Raw genomic sequence first — 16,035 nt, 5'->3', positions numbered from 1 at the left:
CGTTGCCTCAAAGACACAAATGCAGACACGGTACAGCAACTATAATTCTTTTACCTTCACTGTGTTTTATTAGAAGTCCCCTCTACTCCGGCTGACACCTGACCATATGCCAGCCTAAGCCCCCACACCGGGAGCGCTCCCACCGCCCGCGGCCGTTTCTCTCCCCTGCCACCTCCCAGGTTCCCAGCGCAACCTCCACACCACATCCCTCACCAGCACTGCTCTCGGTGTGGGCTGCTATCAACTCAGGCTTCTTAGAGGCCACAGGCTGCTAAGGAACCAAGTCCACCCCCATCTGGGGAAGAAGCTTTGATGGCAGAGCAGGTGGTGATCAAAGCTCTGCTATAAATCACCTTCATCTAATAAGCATCACGGCGAAAACAGAACCAGTCATCTCCAGCCCTCCTCCTGCCCTACCTGACAGCTGCCCTGGTAGCAAAGTCTCACAAAACTCTGTCACCATCTAGAGGCCCTCAGGGTATTTAAGTATTTATTATAATTTCTTTCGAGATGGTTTTTCTACATAGCTCTATTAACATATACTAACACAGTTATATACAAGTGTTTAATCAAGTTATAAAAGTGACATTCTTTCAAAAGGTGCAAAGTTATTAATGTTTTGACACGTAAACTACTGAGGCAAGATCTGCATCCAAAACAATGACTTCTTTGCCTTCAGAGCATCAGAAGTCCCATAGCGAGCCAAGCAGAGACGTGGTGGCAGCGAGGGGTAAGGGGTTTGTGAGTGTTGTCAATGAAGAACAATAAATTAGATGAATGGATTTGGAACTGATATGAAGCTTCACTAAAAGCTTTACACTGGAGGAAGGGGTAAAGACAGCTAATGAAGTGTTCTTTACTTTAGTCTTCCCAGTTTCTTTTATAAATCCCATGAATGTTCTATGCTGAAGTTTGGATTAAAGGTGTCACATTGGTTTTATGCCTTCACAAGGGTTATGTCTTTGAATGTAAATCATAACTTAGAGAGAGGGATGCTAACCTGTGCACTTCTTGGAAGCAGAGTATCTCCTTAGTAACAACTCTGCAGGTCTTCCATTCCGGTAATTTCTCTTTGTGTGTGTCATTTTAAACACACTGCTCCAGCACTGAAGAGACAATTTAGTTTAGGAGAGTTTTAAACTCCCATGAGATGTTAGACTGGCTTAAGACATGAATCCTGTCAATCCTCACCTAACAAAGGGGGCCCTAAACTGCTTGCAGAGAGTTTGGAAGGAGGATTAGAGTGCCTGGCATGGTCATTAAACTCCAGTTCTTTATTAAAACTATCCTTATGCCATCCCATACGGATCAGCAATGTCATTTTAAAAGCCAAGTGTCCAGGCACTTAATAGGAACAAACACAACCCTACCGCCTGTGCCATGGTACCACATCTGGCTTGTGAGGCCTCAAGACTCGCAATCAACACAAAGTACCATTTCTAACTACAGAGTGGAGTTGCCACAAGCACATTTAGATTAGGCCCTTACATACTGCCTTTAAGTTTTACAGCTTCTCTCAGCCTTCCAATGAAGACAACTGAATTTCCCCAAAATTTGAAGTTCATTCAATCAGGAGATAAAAATACTTCTTCATGAGTATGTTAATTTCTTTTGTTTTTCAACCCTTTGGCTGGGAGAGAAGCACTTTAAAGAAGAAAAATCTGCTCTCTGGATGAAACCAGAGATGTTTGGGATATCAATTAGTTCTTTCATGGAGTTCTCAAGGTGCTGGTGCTTATCTCCAGCAATTCCTCAACTACCGTAAACTTCACAGCAGTGCAGCTGCACTCCATTTTTACCCAGTTACTCAATTAAAAACTTTAATAAAAGAAGAAGCAACAGTAGGATTAAGTTTAAATTACTAAGCCTAGTTTTTTTGAGCCTCTCTCCCCCCTTTACCCCTCTGAAATGTTCCATTTGAAAGCAAATGAACACATCAGTTCAGTAACTGATTATTTCCAGGATTGCACAGCTTTGATGGTTTGATAAGGAACCAAAAAAACCCTAAATTTCCCACCTTTTGACATGACATGCTCACAGAAAACTTCTAATAGGTGTAACTCTGCCAAAGCTTTAAATTGATTCTGCTTTTTCACAACATACAAAACAGACATGACCTAATAATGAAAAACATGCAAACCAAAACCTCCCCAAAATGTGAACCTGCGTGGATACACACACCATAGTGCCTCCAAATCAAAAGTTAGTCTAGAAGCATACACAGTGCCAAAGCTGCCAAAAGGTAGTGCAGAAGTTTTAAGCCTCTGAGTGGTAGCAAGCAGTATATTTTACATTGTAACCACCTCTAGGTTCCTGCAAATGCTTCTGAACCTTCTCCTGGTTTAGGAACAGCATTTGACTTCAGAAAAAGCACTTTTTGAAGCACTTTTTCCTTCTCCTAAAGTATGCTTTATGTAATTTTATCACAGGTACATAGTTTAATGCTCACAGTGTCCAAAAGTTGTGAAGACTCTGTAACAGACAACTACAGTTTGAGAAGCTCGGGTTGGGTTCTGTTCCCTTGAGTCTCTCAGTTATTGGATCATATTCAGAGAGGCGGGGGCCAGGAGCTGCAGCCCCCCAGGTAGTGCTACATACCGTACGGAAGTTCACATGCATCTCTTCACGGGCAGTATCAACAGGACTAGACTGGATCTTGTTGGTACCATATTAGCTTTCCATCCCTGCTCCGAGTTCCAAAATACTTCAGCTTCTTCACTATTGTACTAAGTAACAAGGATATTATCTCTATTTTACTTAAGTTACGTAGTTCTCAAGGATGTTATGTGCTCTACCAGATACAGCGAATCTTCCTGACAAAGAAACTAGGGAAAAAAACCTGAAGAACCAAAGGCCCCTTTGAAAAATTAGTGAAAACATAATGATTTCTGGTGCAGTTTGATGGAAAGAATGCAACAGCACTTAAATATTTGGCAATCCAACGTTAGTGATAATTAAATCCTTGATTGTTGACCAATAGACTTTTTTTTGTTAAAATTTACTTAGAAAAGCTGGTTTTTTGCTATCAACAAAACCAGAGTAACTGGCTTGGAATGAAATCTAGTAACTAGATGTCCAGGTGAGATGAGAATTGGTTGTTTGAATTCAGTATATGTCAGGACAGTCTGAGAAATCTCTGTCAAAATAGCCACCTGAGTACAGCCAATCGGAAGTCCCAGTGTAGGGGTTAGTGCCTTGATGAAACCATCTGGAAAGGAAAGGAAAAGAAAATGAGAACAGAAGAAGGAATGTAACAATGAACCAAAGGCAAAAGAGAGAGCAGTTATTAATAGGAATAAAAAACCCAACAACTTTCTGTCTTTCAGAAAACAATGTAAAAAGCACAGTGGTATTTTTTGGCTAGAAAAAGAAAGCTCATCAAGAAATACTTTGGGTCTGAAAAGCATTGAACTTCCCCTGTAATTATCACCACCTTCTAAAGCATCTTCTGGTTTTAAATTCCTTTTTACATCAAATCAAGGAGCATGAAATGGGTTTTTAAAGTGCTGTCCTATTGCAAATAAAAATAGCACTGATACTTTAGATTCTATATATTCATTTTTACTTCAAAAGAATGCCAAGCCAGTTACACAATCCTCTCTGTAACCTGTCCAAACAGGCAAGAGTTTTGTTCTGTGAAGCTGAACTCTGCACAGAACATTAACAGATGCTTGCTTTTTTAGCCACGTTGACTGAAAACAATTTAATGTTCTCTGGAAATGATTTTCAAAAGTTTTAACTGGAATTAGTCTGCAGCTGCTCCTCCAGGCTTTGGGAAGAGAATGCTTTCTCTTCTGAATTTCCTGAAATCATGGGAGCATCCTAAAGTTCTTGCCTTTGAAGGAAGCACCTGCAGTAACTGGCGGTGAGCTCACTTGACAGCAGAGCGCTGGCATCTGTGAAAAGCAACTCCTGGGAGCAGGAGCCAAATCACACATTACTGTGACTGAAAAGTCACTTCAATATTGTATAGGGTTAACACTCCTGGGGGAGTGACCCTGAACCTGACCCTAGGGGTCTTGGCCCCTCCTCAGGGGTGGGCCACACTCCAGGTGATGGTTAGCCCACTCCCCCCACTTCCTGTGGTATAAAAGACAGGAGTTCTCCTGTCTCTTGCTCTTTTCGCCCTCTTGCTCCCTACCTGCGTTCACGAACACACACACACACTGATACTGCATACCAGCCACGAGGCAGAGACACCATCACACTACTCGGGTTGTATCCATCCCTGTTTTGTATTTTGCTGTTTTCCCTTCCTTATCCTTTGTAAACTCCCCTACCTCCAATCCCTTTTTTCTAAGTTATTGTTAAACTTTTCCCTTTTTAACTTCCAAATCGAGTGAGATTGATTTATTGGGGTGTCCCTACCTTTTATCTCTCTCCCTGTCTTTTGGGGAAAGGAGGGGGAGGAGGGGAGGGCACTCTATAAACTCTATAAATTCTATAAATTGTCATTGGGTCTACCAAATTTATAAGAGTCTCTGGGAACTTGCATTTGAACCCAAGACAAATATGCAACCACAAAAGCAATTTGTGAAGTATCCAAGCCAAGATGTCCTCAGAGTGTGAAAATAAAAGGCCCTAAAGGGCCACAATATCTTACAGAACTGTCAAAAGCTGGAGAGGAACTGGTTAAAGGAGAGATGAGATTTAACATTTTATTCATACTAATGCAATTATGATCTCTGTAGATTTAAAAGAACAAACCCCCAAGTATCCAGCATTACTACAAGAGTTAACTATGAGAGCTTTCAGCATTTATTACTGGACAATTTCTGCAGGACAAAAGGTTATCAGCAGTTTTGGCTTCCAGCTAAATTCTGTAAGTATAAGTAAGAGACAGTATAGATTGTGCTGTCATGCAGGAAATCAAACAGGCTGCCTTGAAGCAAAACATTTCAAGCAATAGACCAAACCAAGCATTAACCAAATGCCCAACTTCCTTCCTCCTTACCGCGTGTGCCACTCCACTTCATCTCTTGCACGCTCCTTGCGAGCAGCTCTCTGTTTCTCTTCTAGCCTCTCCTTTTCTTTGCTAGCCACATCTAGGAAACAATTCAAGAGAAACTGATTACTGGGCAAAATAGAAACACCAACACAGACGGGACTGCAGAGACATGAAACACACTTGATTTAAGCAGGAGAGAGCATTTGGTGCAGACAATCTCCCTGAACTATGCAATTCTCAGGTTTGGTTGTTTTTGTTGCCTGTCATTTCAGAAGAGCTGGTCCTACAAACACCGAGTCAAAACAGAAATGTTGATGTTTTATCTGTCAGAAACACTGCACCAGGACAGCAGGGAAGAACTTGGATTAGGCATAACACAGAGTGCTTTCTTTTCACTAGCTGTCCATGTGTTTTTTCTGACAAATGCCAGAACAACAGAGCATGTCTGTTCCACACATGTCTTTCCAGACAAACTCCAGAGCAATAGCACGTCTGCCAGCTCCCCCAGTTAACAAACGTGCAAATACACCATAACAGGGAAGCAGAGTCTTGGGATCCACCTCGGACACATCTGCCCTCCCAGACTTTTCTGGGAGAAAACAGACATTGCACATTGTTCAAAAGCACATTCATTAACAGGATGAAAAATAGTTAAGGCTGCTCTGGGAACAAGAAACCAAAGACAGCAAGTCTGTATCAGCCAACCTCCCCTCAGCCACCCCTGTCAAAATGTAGTAACCACCAGCAGAGACATACCCATGTTTCCATTCTCCATATTTCTGATATCTGGTCGTAGCCGACAGTCAGTGGGAGCTAATATTGCTTCCATGCCCTTTTCTAGCTCGTTGAGACTCACAGCAAAACTGGTGAAATTGTACATCTTAAAAGCAAATTTAAAATAACATACAAGTCATTTTGGGTTCCCTACACCAAACAGATACAAGAGAACTTCCAAGAGAAATTAGTGTGTCAAACCTCCTCCCACTAGCTACCCTGAAAGCAAGGTTAGGTTTATACAAAACTAGTTCATTTTATTGGAGAGAAAGGATGAAGAAGGGCAGAAGGGATGGAAATCACAGTTTTCATATTTTTTAAGCAGTCTGTGCTTCAGAGGATCAAGATGGATTTTCCTCCACATCTGATATTTAACATCATATTTTTTATGAAAGAAACCCACAAACACCCAAATCCAAACAAAACCACCCACGCCTACAAGACCATATCCAGCTGCCTAGTTACTGTGTTCTTTGGAAGCCTGTCTCTAGCAGCAGGGTCAGCAGAAGCAAAGGTGTATCCATATTTTATAAGCGTAAAGATCTTACAGACAGGTTAACCTAAGGTAGCAGACTCATGCTGAAGCAGATGAAATCAGAGCATTCACTCTTTCTACCAGCACAGCAGTGATGCTTTCAGCACAGAACAAAGCAGGCAGCTTGCTGTAGTCTAATTTTACTTCTGCAGCAAGAACTGCCACAGCCTGTCAATAGGCATCCTGAGGACAGGCACTTCAGCAGGGTTTCCCTTGAGCGTTACTCCTGCTCCTGAGGATGTCACCAGCGATAGCAATGCACAGGGTGAATGAAAGGAGCAGTTACCTGTGATGAGTTTGGTGGCCTACAATTTATTCTCCAAAGCAATTTACTGCCTGGTATGAACTGCACTGTGTCTTGAACCTCTGGCATATCATCAGCTTCATCATTTTCAGATTTAATAACATCTTCACTCTGAAACAGAGATAGCATTTGGAAAGGGAACAAAGGGAAATTGGACAGTTTCATCTAGAGTTCTACACTGACTGGTGACAAATCTGATCACATTTGAGACACTACACACTGTCCTGTACTCCTACCTCAACCTGCTGTTTCTTTTACCTCACTTTGCACACTGTTCCTGAATGCCTTGCTCCTGATATCTCTGAATAGTTTCCCCCCACCTACAGTTCAACTGTCTGTTTAAAAAAAAGTTGTAGCAAATTAACATCTTTCAAGAACTCTTTTCTCTAGTTTCCCTTCCATCCCACCCTGTAGACTAACTTCACCTAGAATGATTCCTATTTCTTCAGGTTGAAATGAGCCAAGACTTGGATTTAAACCACTTCCCATACTGGCCTAAGAAAGATAAACAGAGCATGCCTGCTTTTGGATATTGCTTCATCACTTGCAAATGATTTGGATGGGAGATTAAAAGACAGATACACCCTTGTTTCAGTCTGGTTTCCTGTACCTAGATTCTAGTAACTATTATCACTGCCAATTTTCTCACTACAGAGCCTCTGTACTCAAGTTTCTAAACACAGCCTTTCCTTCCAAGCTCTTTTGTTACCAGATGCACTGCGCTAACATGCATAAAATTAAACTCAGTATTATTCAAGAGTCTGCTCTCAGAATCTGGCTGTTGGAGGACACAAGATATCTACATGGTGGAATTTCAGAGGATTTCACCATGAGAAGCCATTTAAAACCACAACCACCAGAAGGGAAGTTTGGGACAATAACATCCTAGAGTGATAGTAACACAATTTTCCTCACTCGCCTCATTCCCATCCCCTTTCTATTTACTTTGTGCCCCTTCTGACACAACTCATTGACTGCACTCAAATATACCCTGTTAAGTTAAACAGGGCCTGTTTTATACACTAGAAAACAGTTCCATGTGGTTAAGAGTCTAATTCCAGTCACTTGATTTGAGTATTCTTTTATTTTTTTTAAAGACTCTTTTAGGCTACTTTCCATGTCAACATCTGGTTTACTGCTAGACAGTTCCCCATCTAAATATAGATTCAACAGGAAGGAAGGAAAGAAAGAGTTGATTTAATAAGATGAACAGAACCTTATTATCTAAAAAAAAAAAAGCCAAAATACAAGCCTGCAGCATGACAAAATCCTTCTGATGTGAATACTTCTCAAAAAAAAATTGAATGTCTTAAAAGTTAAGAGTGATTAATGTAAGTTAATTTTCATTGAGCAGCCAAGGCCTGCATTTCAATATCAAGAGACTCAATAATCCCCTGCTGCACCATACATTTTGCTTTTCTATATAACACTGAAACTTTGGCAGCAACTTATCCAACACTGCTTGCTTACATGGGATGAAAAAACTCTGCATGCTTTCAAAGCCCTTTGTTGCTGAGGCTCTCCACATCAAACTCAGAAGGGCATAACAGTTATTAAAACTCAGGCAACTACTTTTCCTCTAAAGCCTCCTATTATTTTTACCCCTAGAGTCAGCAGCAGAGCCACTTGCCTCATTCGAGGACTGGACAACATCAGCTTGGGGGTTGATACTGGATGACTTCTTCGACAAATCTCAAGCACATGCCATTTCTAGGAGCTCTCTTCAGCACCAGCAGCTCCCACACAAGTTTACACAAGTTCAGAGTGCAGTGCCTCCTCACAGGACTGACACTGCCCATCTCTGACCTCACCAAAAGACAGACCATTTTAACCCTCTGTTCACCACCATCTGACAATTTCCATAAAGAAGTTTTCCTTTCATTTTTCCCTTTTCAGTCTCTTTTCTCCCTAAGGAATCCTTCACCTTACCGGCTTTGATTTCTTCTGCTCACCACCTCTCCTTTCATTCTTTTTGTAAGTCTCATATGTCATGGGATCAGTGCACCATAAACATTCTGTCCATTTGCCATAGATCACACACAGCTTCTTCCTGCTGCAGAGAAAGCAAAGGAGACTTAGCTGTTGCTTCCACACAAAGCCTTCTAATCATGCAGCTTCTGATCTATATTAAACACCCGGCTTCCTACTTAGCTGTATTTTATGTTCCTTTGCAGATTTCTTACAAGTCAGATAACTGATAATGCAAAGAAAAGGCTTCAGCTTATTCCAGTCTTTCTGGCACTCAGTCCTGCAGAACAAATCCTCATGACTCAGTCACATGCTCTGGCCACTGTCAAAATGAGTGTGGGTCCAATAAAGCCAACAGTTTATTCACAACAAAGAGGCTCAGAGTCACAAAACAGATTTAGGTTTGATTAAAAAACCTCTAATAATTATTCTCTCATTATTTTAAACTGAAGCTGCAAAACTGCAACAGTGAAATCAGCTGTGGTTACTCTGCACTCTCCCTGGATACCTTATTTCCCCAAACTAGAGAGTTTAAAATAATTATCCCAGAACCAGGAATACTAACACAGAGAACAGTGGGTTACAGTCTGTGTTGCTAGCAACTTTGCAGTCTCATCAGTTTTGGTCACTATGCCAGCTCTAAAAAAATGCCACAGTGCTAAGAAACAGAGGCCAAGAGGCTTTTATCACTTACTTTTTGTCCTGAATGTAGCCTTCTACTCTGTGAAGCTCTTTCCCAAATAGTCCACATGGTTTAAAATTAAGGACACATTTATCTCCAGTACTGTAGAGGGAAGAAGTACATGCTTAAAGAAGCAAAGCCTTAAATAAGTTTAAATTAAGTTTTTACCTTATTTAGCTTTTTTTCATATAGTTACAGTTAGCTGAGGGCTACTTAGATGATTATTTTTCTTTAATTATGGTTTATTGTCTTAAAAAAGGCACACAATTTCCACACATAGGTCTAAAAAACCCTCGATGTGCACAAGAAGATACCGCTTTGTGAAAGCCAACTGAAAACCCAACCATCATTCTGAATCAGTGTTACAAATGACCTATACAGCAAAATCTAGTCAAGTGCATTCCAATGTTGCCTCAGAAGTTTTGAGATGCAGTTTAGAACTGTTTTACAAACATAAAGCATGGTTGTTTTCCAGCATCTTCCTTGTGAAACATAAGCGCATGTAAAGATTCTCTCCCAGTGAGGTATCAAGCCAAGGATCTCTGTCAAGCACAAAGCATATAGAGACCATGCTGAGTCTTTTTGTGCCAATAGAGGAGATAGGATTGTAGAGCTGATCACAGGCTATTAGGGGTTGGAAGGGACCCAAGGAGATCACCTAGTCCAACCCCAATGCCAGAGCAGGACCACACAATCTAGCACAGACGACAGAGGAATGCATCCAGACAGGCCTTGAAAGCCTGAAACAGGAGCTCTGCTTGATTAAAGCTTCCATTTAGTGACACAAAAACATTTCCAGAAGTAAAATTTTCCAGAAAATTCCCTCCCTCAGCATTAAAGGAGGTCATTTATTATTGTAGGGTAGGGAAAAAACTTTTGTATAGCTTATAGCAGAGCAACTTACATGCTCTAAGTTTGCATTGCCATACTCTGCTGTCATTTTTCTGTGCTGTACTATTAATTTAAGGCATTCTCTGTTATCATAACTAAAAAGTGTGTCAAATCACAATTGGAGGAGGTCCACTGCAGGCCTCCAACAATTATTCCATTTAATAGTTCTGGAGTAAAATTTAATTTCTGCTCTTTGTCAACAGGGCTGAATTTGAATGGGTAACTCATAAATGTCAAATCTTTGTATCCCACAAGCCCTCTGCCTTTTCATTAATATTATTATACCACCAAGCTCAGGCTAATGAATAGTTCACATTTGTCAGGGAGGAAAACAAAAAGACCCCAAGACTTTGAACCTACAAAACAAAGCTTCCTGTGTATCTGGCAAAAAAAAATCTGCTTTTTAAGAGTGACCACACAGCAATGCCTAAAGCCAACCCTCGGCTTCATGATTACCATTACCTGTGATTTACAATTTCTACTGTTCCATATTGCTCCAACCACAGTTTACCAATAATTACATTATGTACACAGCAGGTTGGATTTGTCCATGTGTAAGCTTCGTTATGTCTGGAAAGAAAGAGAAAGAAATCAATCATTTTCTGGAGCCCAAGATGGAATGTAAGCCTGGTTTCAATTCTGTTCATGGCAGGGGGAAAATATTTAGCACTCCTATGAACAGCTAGCAGTTAACTTCAAACAGAAAAGAAACAGACTTGTCTTCACGAGCCAACAACGTGCTGTAAGTGCAAGTTAATAAAGTGAAATCCCCTTTATTTCCCTTCCTTCTCACAGAGTTGAAATAGTAAGTTTTACAGTTGTTGTGCTTTTGATTACAATCTCCATTCCAACATAAACAGCAATGCAGGAATTCATCTCTTTCATTCACACTTTTCAAGCTGTATGTTACGAAACAACACTCACAGGAGAACCAGACTGACAAACTAACACCAAGAGTCTTGTATTCAGCTACTGCAGCAGCACAGCAAACATCTTCCTAAAGCTCTTGTAAACATCTTCCTTGTATGCCTCTGTCTCAATCTAGAGAATATCTTTTTTTGTGATAGAAGTCCCATTGAACATAAATATTTGAGTCTTCTAGCAGAGACATGAATCACACCCAGCTCTGACAAAGGTCTGATGAGCAGACACACCTGGAGGGCTGGCCAGACTACGCTACTTGAGCAGTTTTTCGTTTTACCAAGGTGGAGTGGTAAAGGTTTTTGAACCTGAAGAGAGTGGTATGAATCAGCAAACTGTGTGCATGGTTTCCAGAAACATGCCACACATTTCCTTGAGAGCTGCTCCAGTGCCACTGAAATGTTGGGAAGTTGGGGTGTTGGTCTGGGTTTTTTGGTTGGTTGTTTAACACCTGTGGGACAATAGCACTCTATCCAAGCTTCATAAATATGACATTTTAAAATCCAATTTGTTAGTCAATTCCACCCTTTCTCCAAGGAAGGTTAAGTTCTAGAGCTGAAGTATTTTCCACTTCAGTTTCATTTTGGGTTTAATGCTTAGTGAAGAGCTTTACAAAGATCAGTTAACAGATTCTAATCCTTAAAAGGCTTATTCTAAAAGTGACCAGAATGTTAAAGAACAGAATTCCTACTACCATTGGCTCAGCAGAGTCAAAGCCATCTATGCTCACTTATCTTTCTATGTTGGTAAAAGAAATGCTGAAGTTACCTGGCTGGCCATCAGTCCATGTTAGGAAAGCTTGCAAACTTGATTGTAATAAAAAATAAATAATAAAATACAGAAACAAGCAATGTCCTCTTTGTAACAACCACCTTGTACTTCTAGTAAGTACAGAGAGAATACTGCTATATAATGTCTCCAAATGCTCTGTCACTTTCCAATACAGAGAAAAATCAGATCACTAAAATCTGACTGTTTTCCCCAGCATATTCTCTCCAAGCATACTTCAGAACAATAACTACTCTTCAAGTGGGGAGAAAAACACCAAATTCATCCCATCAGCCTGAGCACACATTTTTATTCATGAACTACTTGACACCAGAAGTACAACACAAAACAAGACGCTCATGGCCAGTGCTGATCAATTCAAGCACTTGTGTGTGCTGGAAAACTGAGAGAAGTGTTTTCTAACACCTCTTGAAATCATAGCCACGGGTGACACAAACACAGTACTTAACACTAACTTGAAGTTTTGCTTCCTAAACAGTTCCGTGTCCACTCGCGTCCTGAGCAGTTCAAGACTGCTCCAACAGACAGAATGGTATCAATCAAGATTTGAGTTCAACTTCTGCTGTTAACTTGAAGCAATTCTTTAAAATAAATGCTTTGATTTGTGCTACGTAGTTTGATAAGGCAGAGCAAGAATTTTAAGTTTTGTGAATAAAGGCTCTTCCTCAAACAACAAACTGTTTTTGTCACACCTGCATTCTACACTGACATTCATAGTTCCTTCTACACTGAGAAGAAATTTCCTCTATTTCCATCACCATTTATGCTCAAGACCAGCTCATGCTTTTATAACCTTTGGACAATGAAATACCAGCAGCTTGATAAATAAACTATACTTTCAAAGGAAGCTACAGGATAAGTCAGTGCTTGCTCTGACAGGAAAGCTGATGCTACTGGAACCAGCTGTCTTCATCAGATGACATTTCAAACAATCTCAGAGTTAGGCTGAGGAAAACTTTGTTAAAAGCACCTGTAAGTGTTAAACTGCAGAAGACTTTTTCTCCATCTATTACCTAATGTATCCTTATGTCTTGCTTGGGAAAGATGAAGTGTCTTTGTGCCACCAGGGCACAAAGCAACTGATTGAGAGTTGTGTAATTTATGGGAGACATGCAATTAGAGACGAGCATGGAGTAATCTGGAAGAGAGACTAATTCTAATTTTATCAGGAAGGTGATTGTACACAGGAAGTATTGAACAGATGACAGAGCAACCCAGACAAGTTTTTCACCTTCCCTCATCACAACATCAGCTGTTTTGAAGATGCATTTCCTATGCATAACACACAAACAAATCAAATCCAACGACATTCAAAAGCAAGGTGAGCTTGGATACCCTAGTAAGAGAATTTTACCTCTCCATTTCACATTCCTTCACAGAACCAACTGCCAGTACCAGTCAAATTTCACGAAATGTTTCTTTTCATAATGGAAAACCTGAGTCAGTTAGAAACATAGAATTGGCAAGGCTGCTAGGAACCTCAAGGATCATCTAATTCCAAACCCCCTGCCATGGGCAAGGACACCTCACACTACAGCCAGGCAAGCATGACACAACTTAAAAGAGGAGAGTCCTGAAATTAAGCAGTGAGCATTACCTTCTCAATAAAACCTTAGAATCCCTTCAGCAAGAGCTTTTTAGAAATCACCTCTGAAGAGCCAACAGAATGGTTATCATCTATCTTTTTCTTGAAGGAAATGCTAAGGAGACCAACATTACATTAAACAAATAAAGTATTTACTTCTCAATACTCACTTCAGAAGCTCCAAAGTAATTGTTCCCCGGGGCTCCGCTTCTATACTCTTTCCCCAGAACTTTAGTTTGGGATAGATTGATCCATGAAAAATAAAGTCCTTATTGAGGCCTTCTGAATAGAATGCACTAATGGGTGGGTGGTGGCTGACTTGCTCAGATATAAACCTAAATCCTAAATCCTCCCTAGAAACAACAAAAAAGACCATTAAACAGTAATAATTTTTTATGTTACAATATGAGTTACTTGATACTTAAAAAAAAACCACAACATGAAGGTTTTAGATCTAATTATAAATGAGACTTTTCTAGTCCTATTATCTACAATTAATGAACTTAAGTCATTTGAATATTTCCTCGCCATCCCCGGAGGTGTTATAAAAGGACATGGTTTAATGGCCTCATGGCCGTGTGTTAGAGCAACAGTTGGACTTGATAATCTTAGATCTGGGCCTTTTCCAATTGAAAAAAAAATCTGGTTTGCTTTTTTTTTTATACCAGAAACCAATCTCCATTCAAATACCTACATTATTTTCTCCCCAGAAAGGTTTTCATAGAAGCTTCACTGAAATAACACATGAAAATATTGAAACAATTTGGGCAGCAGCAGAAAGTCTGAATGAAGATCCTGTTCTCCACTGCAGATATATCAACAATTATTTAAGCAAGCTGAGGACCTTCAGACTAATTCCTCTGTCTGAGATGATCACCAAAACACTAATTAATTAACAGTCCCTGGTCAGGGAATATCTTTGGTAGAAAAATCAAAGTTTTTCTCTGAAGAGTTCAAAGAATGCTCTGCAGAAATACAGTCGGCAGCTTTTCTAACAACTTCACAAAGACACCGAGGTCCTTTGGGGAAGATAATTTTAGCTACACCCAGGAATATATTTTAGTAGGTGTTTATTTCACCGAATAAACAAACAAAGCATCATGAGTGCTTTGTGAACTCAAGAACACAAACAAACCCCAGCTCCCAATTTAAAGTAATTATCACCTGGTTAATTCATAGGTTTCTCCTAACAGCGGGTTAAACGGTTTGCCAGTTCTCTCCCACTGAGAAGCTACAGCAGAAACTGCAAAAGCAGCTACAGCCTAAAAGCAAATTAAGGACACATTGTTATGAGAACAGAAATTAAAACTCTAAGTTAATATATTATGTTTGTGGCACATTATTCTTTTCTTTAAAAAGTGCTACATACTGCTTAAGGCAAAAACATTTGTAAGCTGTGGGATAAGTCATGTAGAAGTGGAGAAATACAAGCAGTCAGTATGAATTCATTCCCCAAAAGGAATTCTTTTCTGTAGTAAATTCTGCCAGGTTACACTCTGCCCCATGCTTCTCCACCTACCTCAAAGAGGACAGCCTGGTTTTTTAAATCTGTTTTTGACTGATCCCCACACTCAGCTCACCAAGAACAGAGTTTTTGCTTTTCCTAATACCAGGCAAGCACTGTTTCCAACACAGATCAAATTTCTTGATCATACCAGCAGGTACAAATGATACTTAAAAGCTCCTGCAGGCTGATAAGTAAGGGTATGGACTGCACAAACATGGAATGCAAGACAAACAATCCAGTTTCACTTCAGAGCTCTGAGCAATACCAGTGGAACCTAGTGTACACTGGCCTGGTTTCACCATATTCAGCTCCTCGTTGAGAGACCAGCCAAGTACCATATTCTTCTCCAAAGCTGGTGGTGGTTGTGAGTAGAAAATAATGGCAAAGCTTGTCTCTTCCATAACAACTTTTACTCCAGCAACTTAAAAATAATGGAGCTACACAACAAGTCAACTTAGGGTGACTTGAAAACAAGTTTTCATCTTCACAACACAAGAAAAGTCACAGTCAAAACAATTCTGGAAAGGAGTAAGGTCCTTGAGCATCATCAGTTGTGGCACTCTGCTGCACTAGACTTTTGGCACAAATTCTGTGCAGGGCATGAAGTGTGAAAGTTCCACAAGTACCTGATACAGCAACTTTGAACCAAGAAGCCTGTCTAGAGAGATAAATATGGGCATTCTTATGATAGCTCCAGAAAGAAATACACTCAAGTGAGAAATCTCAAAATGAAAGACCTCTGAGAGAACAAAACCTAAACTTGTTCTGAACTAAGCAGAAGGTGGTAGTTGTTTCTTACCTGCATTCTCTCCAGGGGGTCTGCATGACTACAAGCCTTATTAATGAGGTATATATGTTCCATATATTCTGTTATCCGTTGAAGGAAACTCAATGGCTCATTGAAAACAATAGGCATTGTAATCTTAGACAGCTCCTGGATAACAAAAAGTTAAGTTAGACACAATAAAAAGTTTAAAAATGACTGTTCTTGTCAGTTGTTAAATAAGTTATGGAGTTAGTTTGTTTATAGCATTCTTCAAAAGACATTTGGCAAGCTTATAGCAGATCTTTTAAGTGCTACAGCTGAAAGCGACCAGAAGCACCACACAACTCTACTAGCAATCTGAAAGA

At 40.1% G+C, this 16,035-nt stretch overlaps 1 protein-coding gene across 1 annotated transcript in view; it reads right to left on the bottom strand.

The window, feature by feature from the left end:
• Positions 1-45: 45 nt before the first annotated feature.
• OSBPL2 (oxysterol binding protein like 2) overlaps positions 46-16,035 on the bottom strand; it is a 39,652-nt gene continuing 23,662 nt past the window's right edge. Inside the window, exons 5-14 of the mRNA XM_064167506.1 lie at positions 15,704-15,838; positions 14,562-14,659; positions 13,568-13,750; positions 10,565-10,672; positions 9,224-9,313; positions 8,491-8,614; positions 6,544-6,672; positions 5,705-5,828; positions 4,955-5,045; positions 46-3,208 (exon numbers count right to left, since the gene is read on the bottom strand). Of these exons, the coding sequence (XP_064023576.1) occupies positions 3,106-3,208; positions 4,955-5,045; positions 5,705-5,828; positions 6,544-6,672; positions 8,491-8,614; positions 9,224-9,313; positions 10,565-10,672; positions 13,568-13,750; positions 14,562-14,659; positions 15,704-15,838 (1,185 nt within the window). The 3' untranslated portion in view covers positions 46-3,105. The remainder of the gene's footprint in view (positions 3,209-4,954; positions 5,046-5,704; positions 5,829-6,543; positions 6,673-8,490; positions 8,615-9,223; positions 9,314-10,564; positions 10,673-13,567; positions 13,751-14,561; positions 14,660-15,703; positions 15,839-16,035) is intronic.

The sequence above is a fragment of the Pogoniulus pusillus genome, chromosome 29 (genome assembly GCF_015220805.1).
Source record: "Pogoniulus pusillus isolate bPogPus1 chromosome 29, bPogPus1.pri, whole genome shotgun sequence".
Taxonomy (NCBI): Eukaryota; Metazoa; Chordata; class Aves; order Piciformes; family Lybiidae; genus Pogoniulus; species Pogoniulus pusillus.
This window is presented reverse-complemented; position numbering and strand designations above follow the sequence as displayed.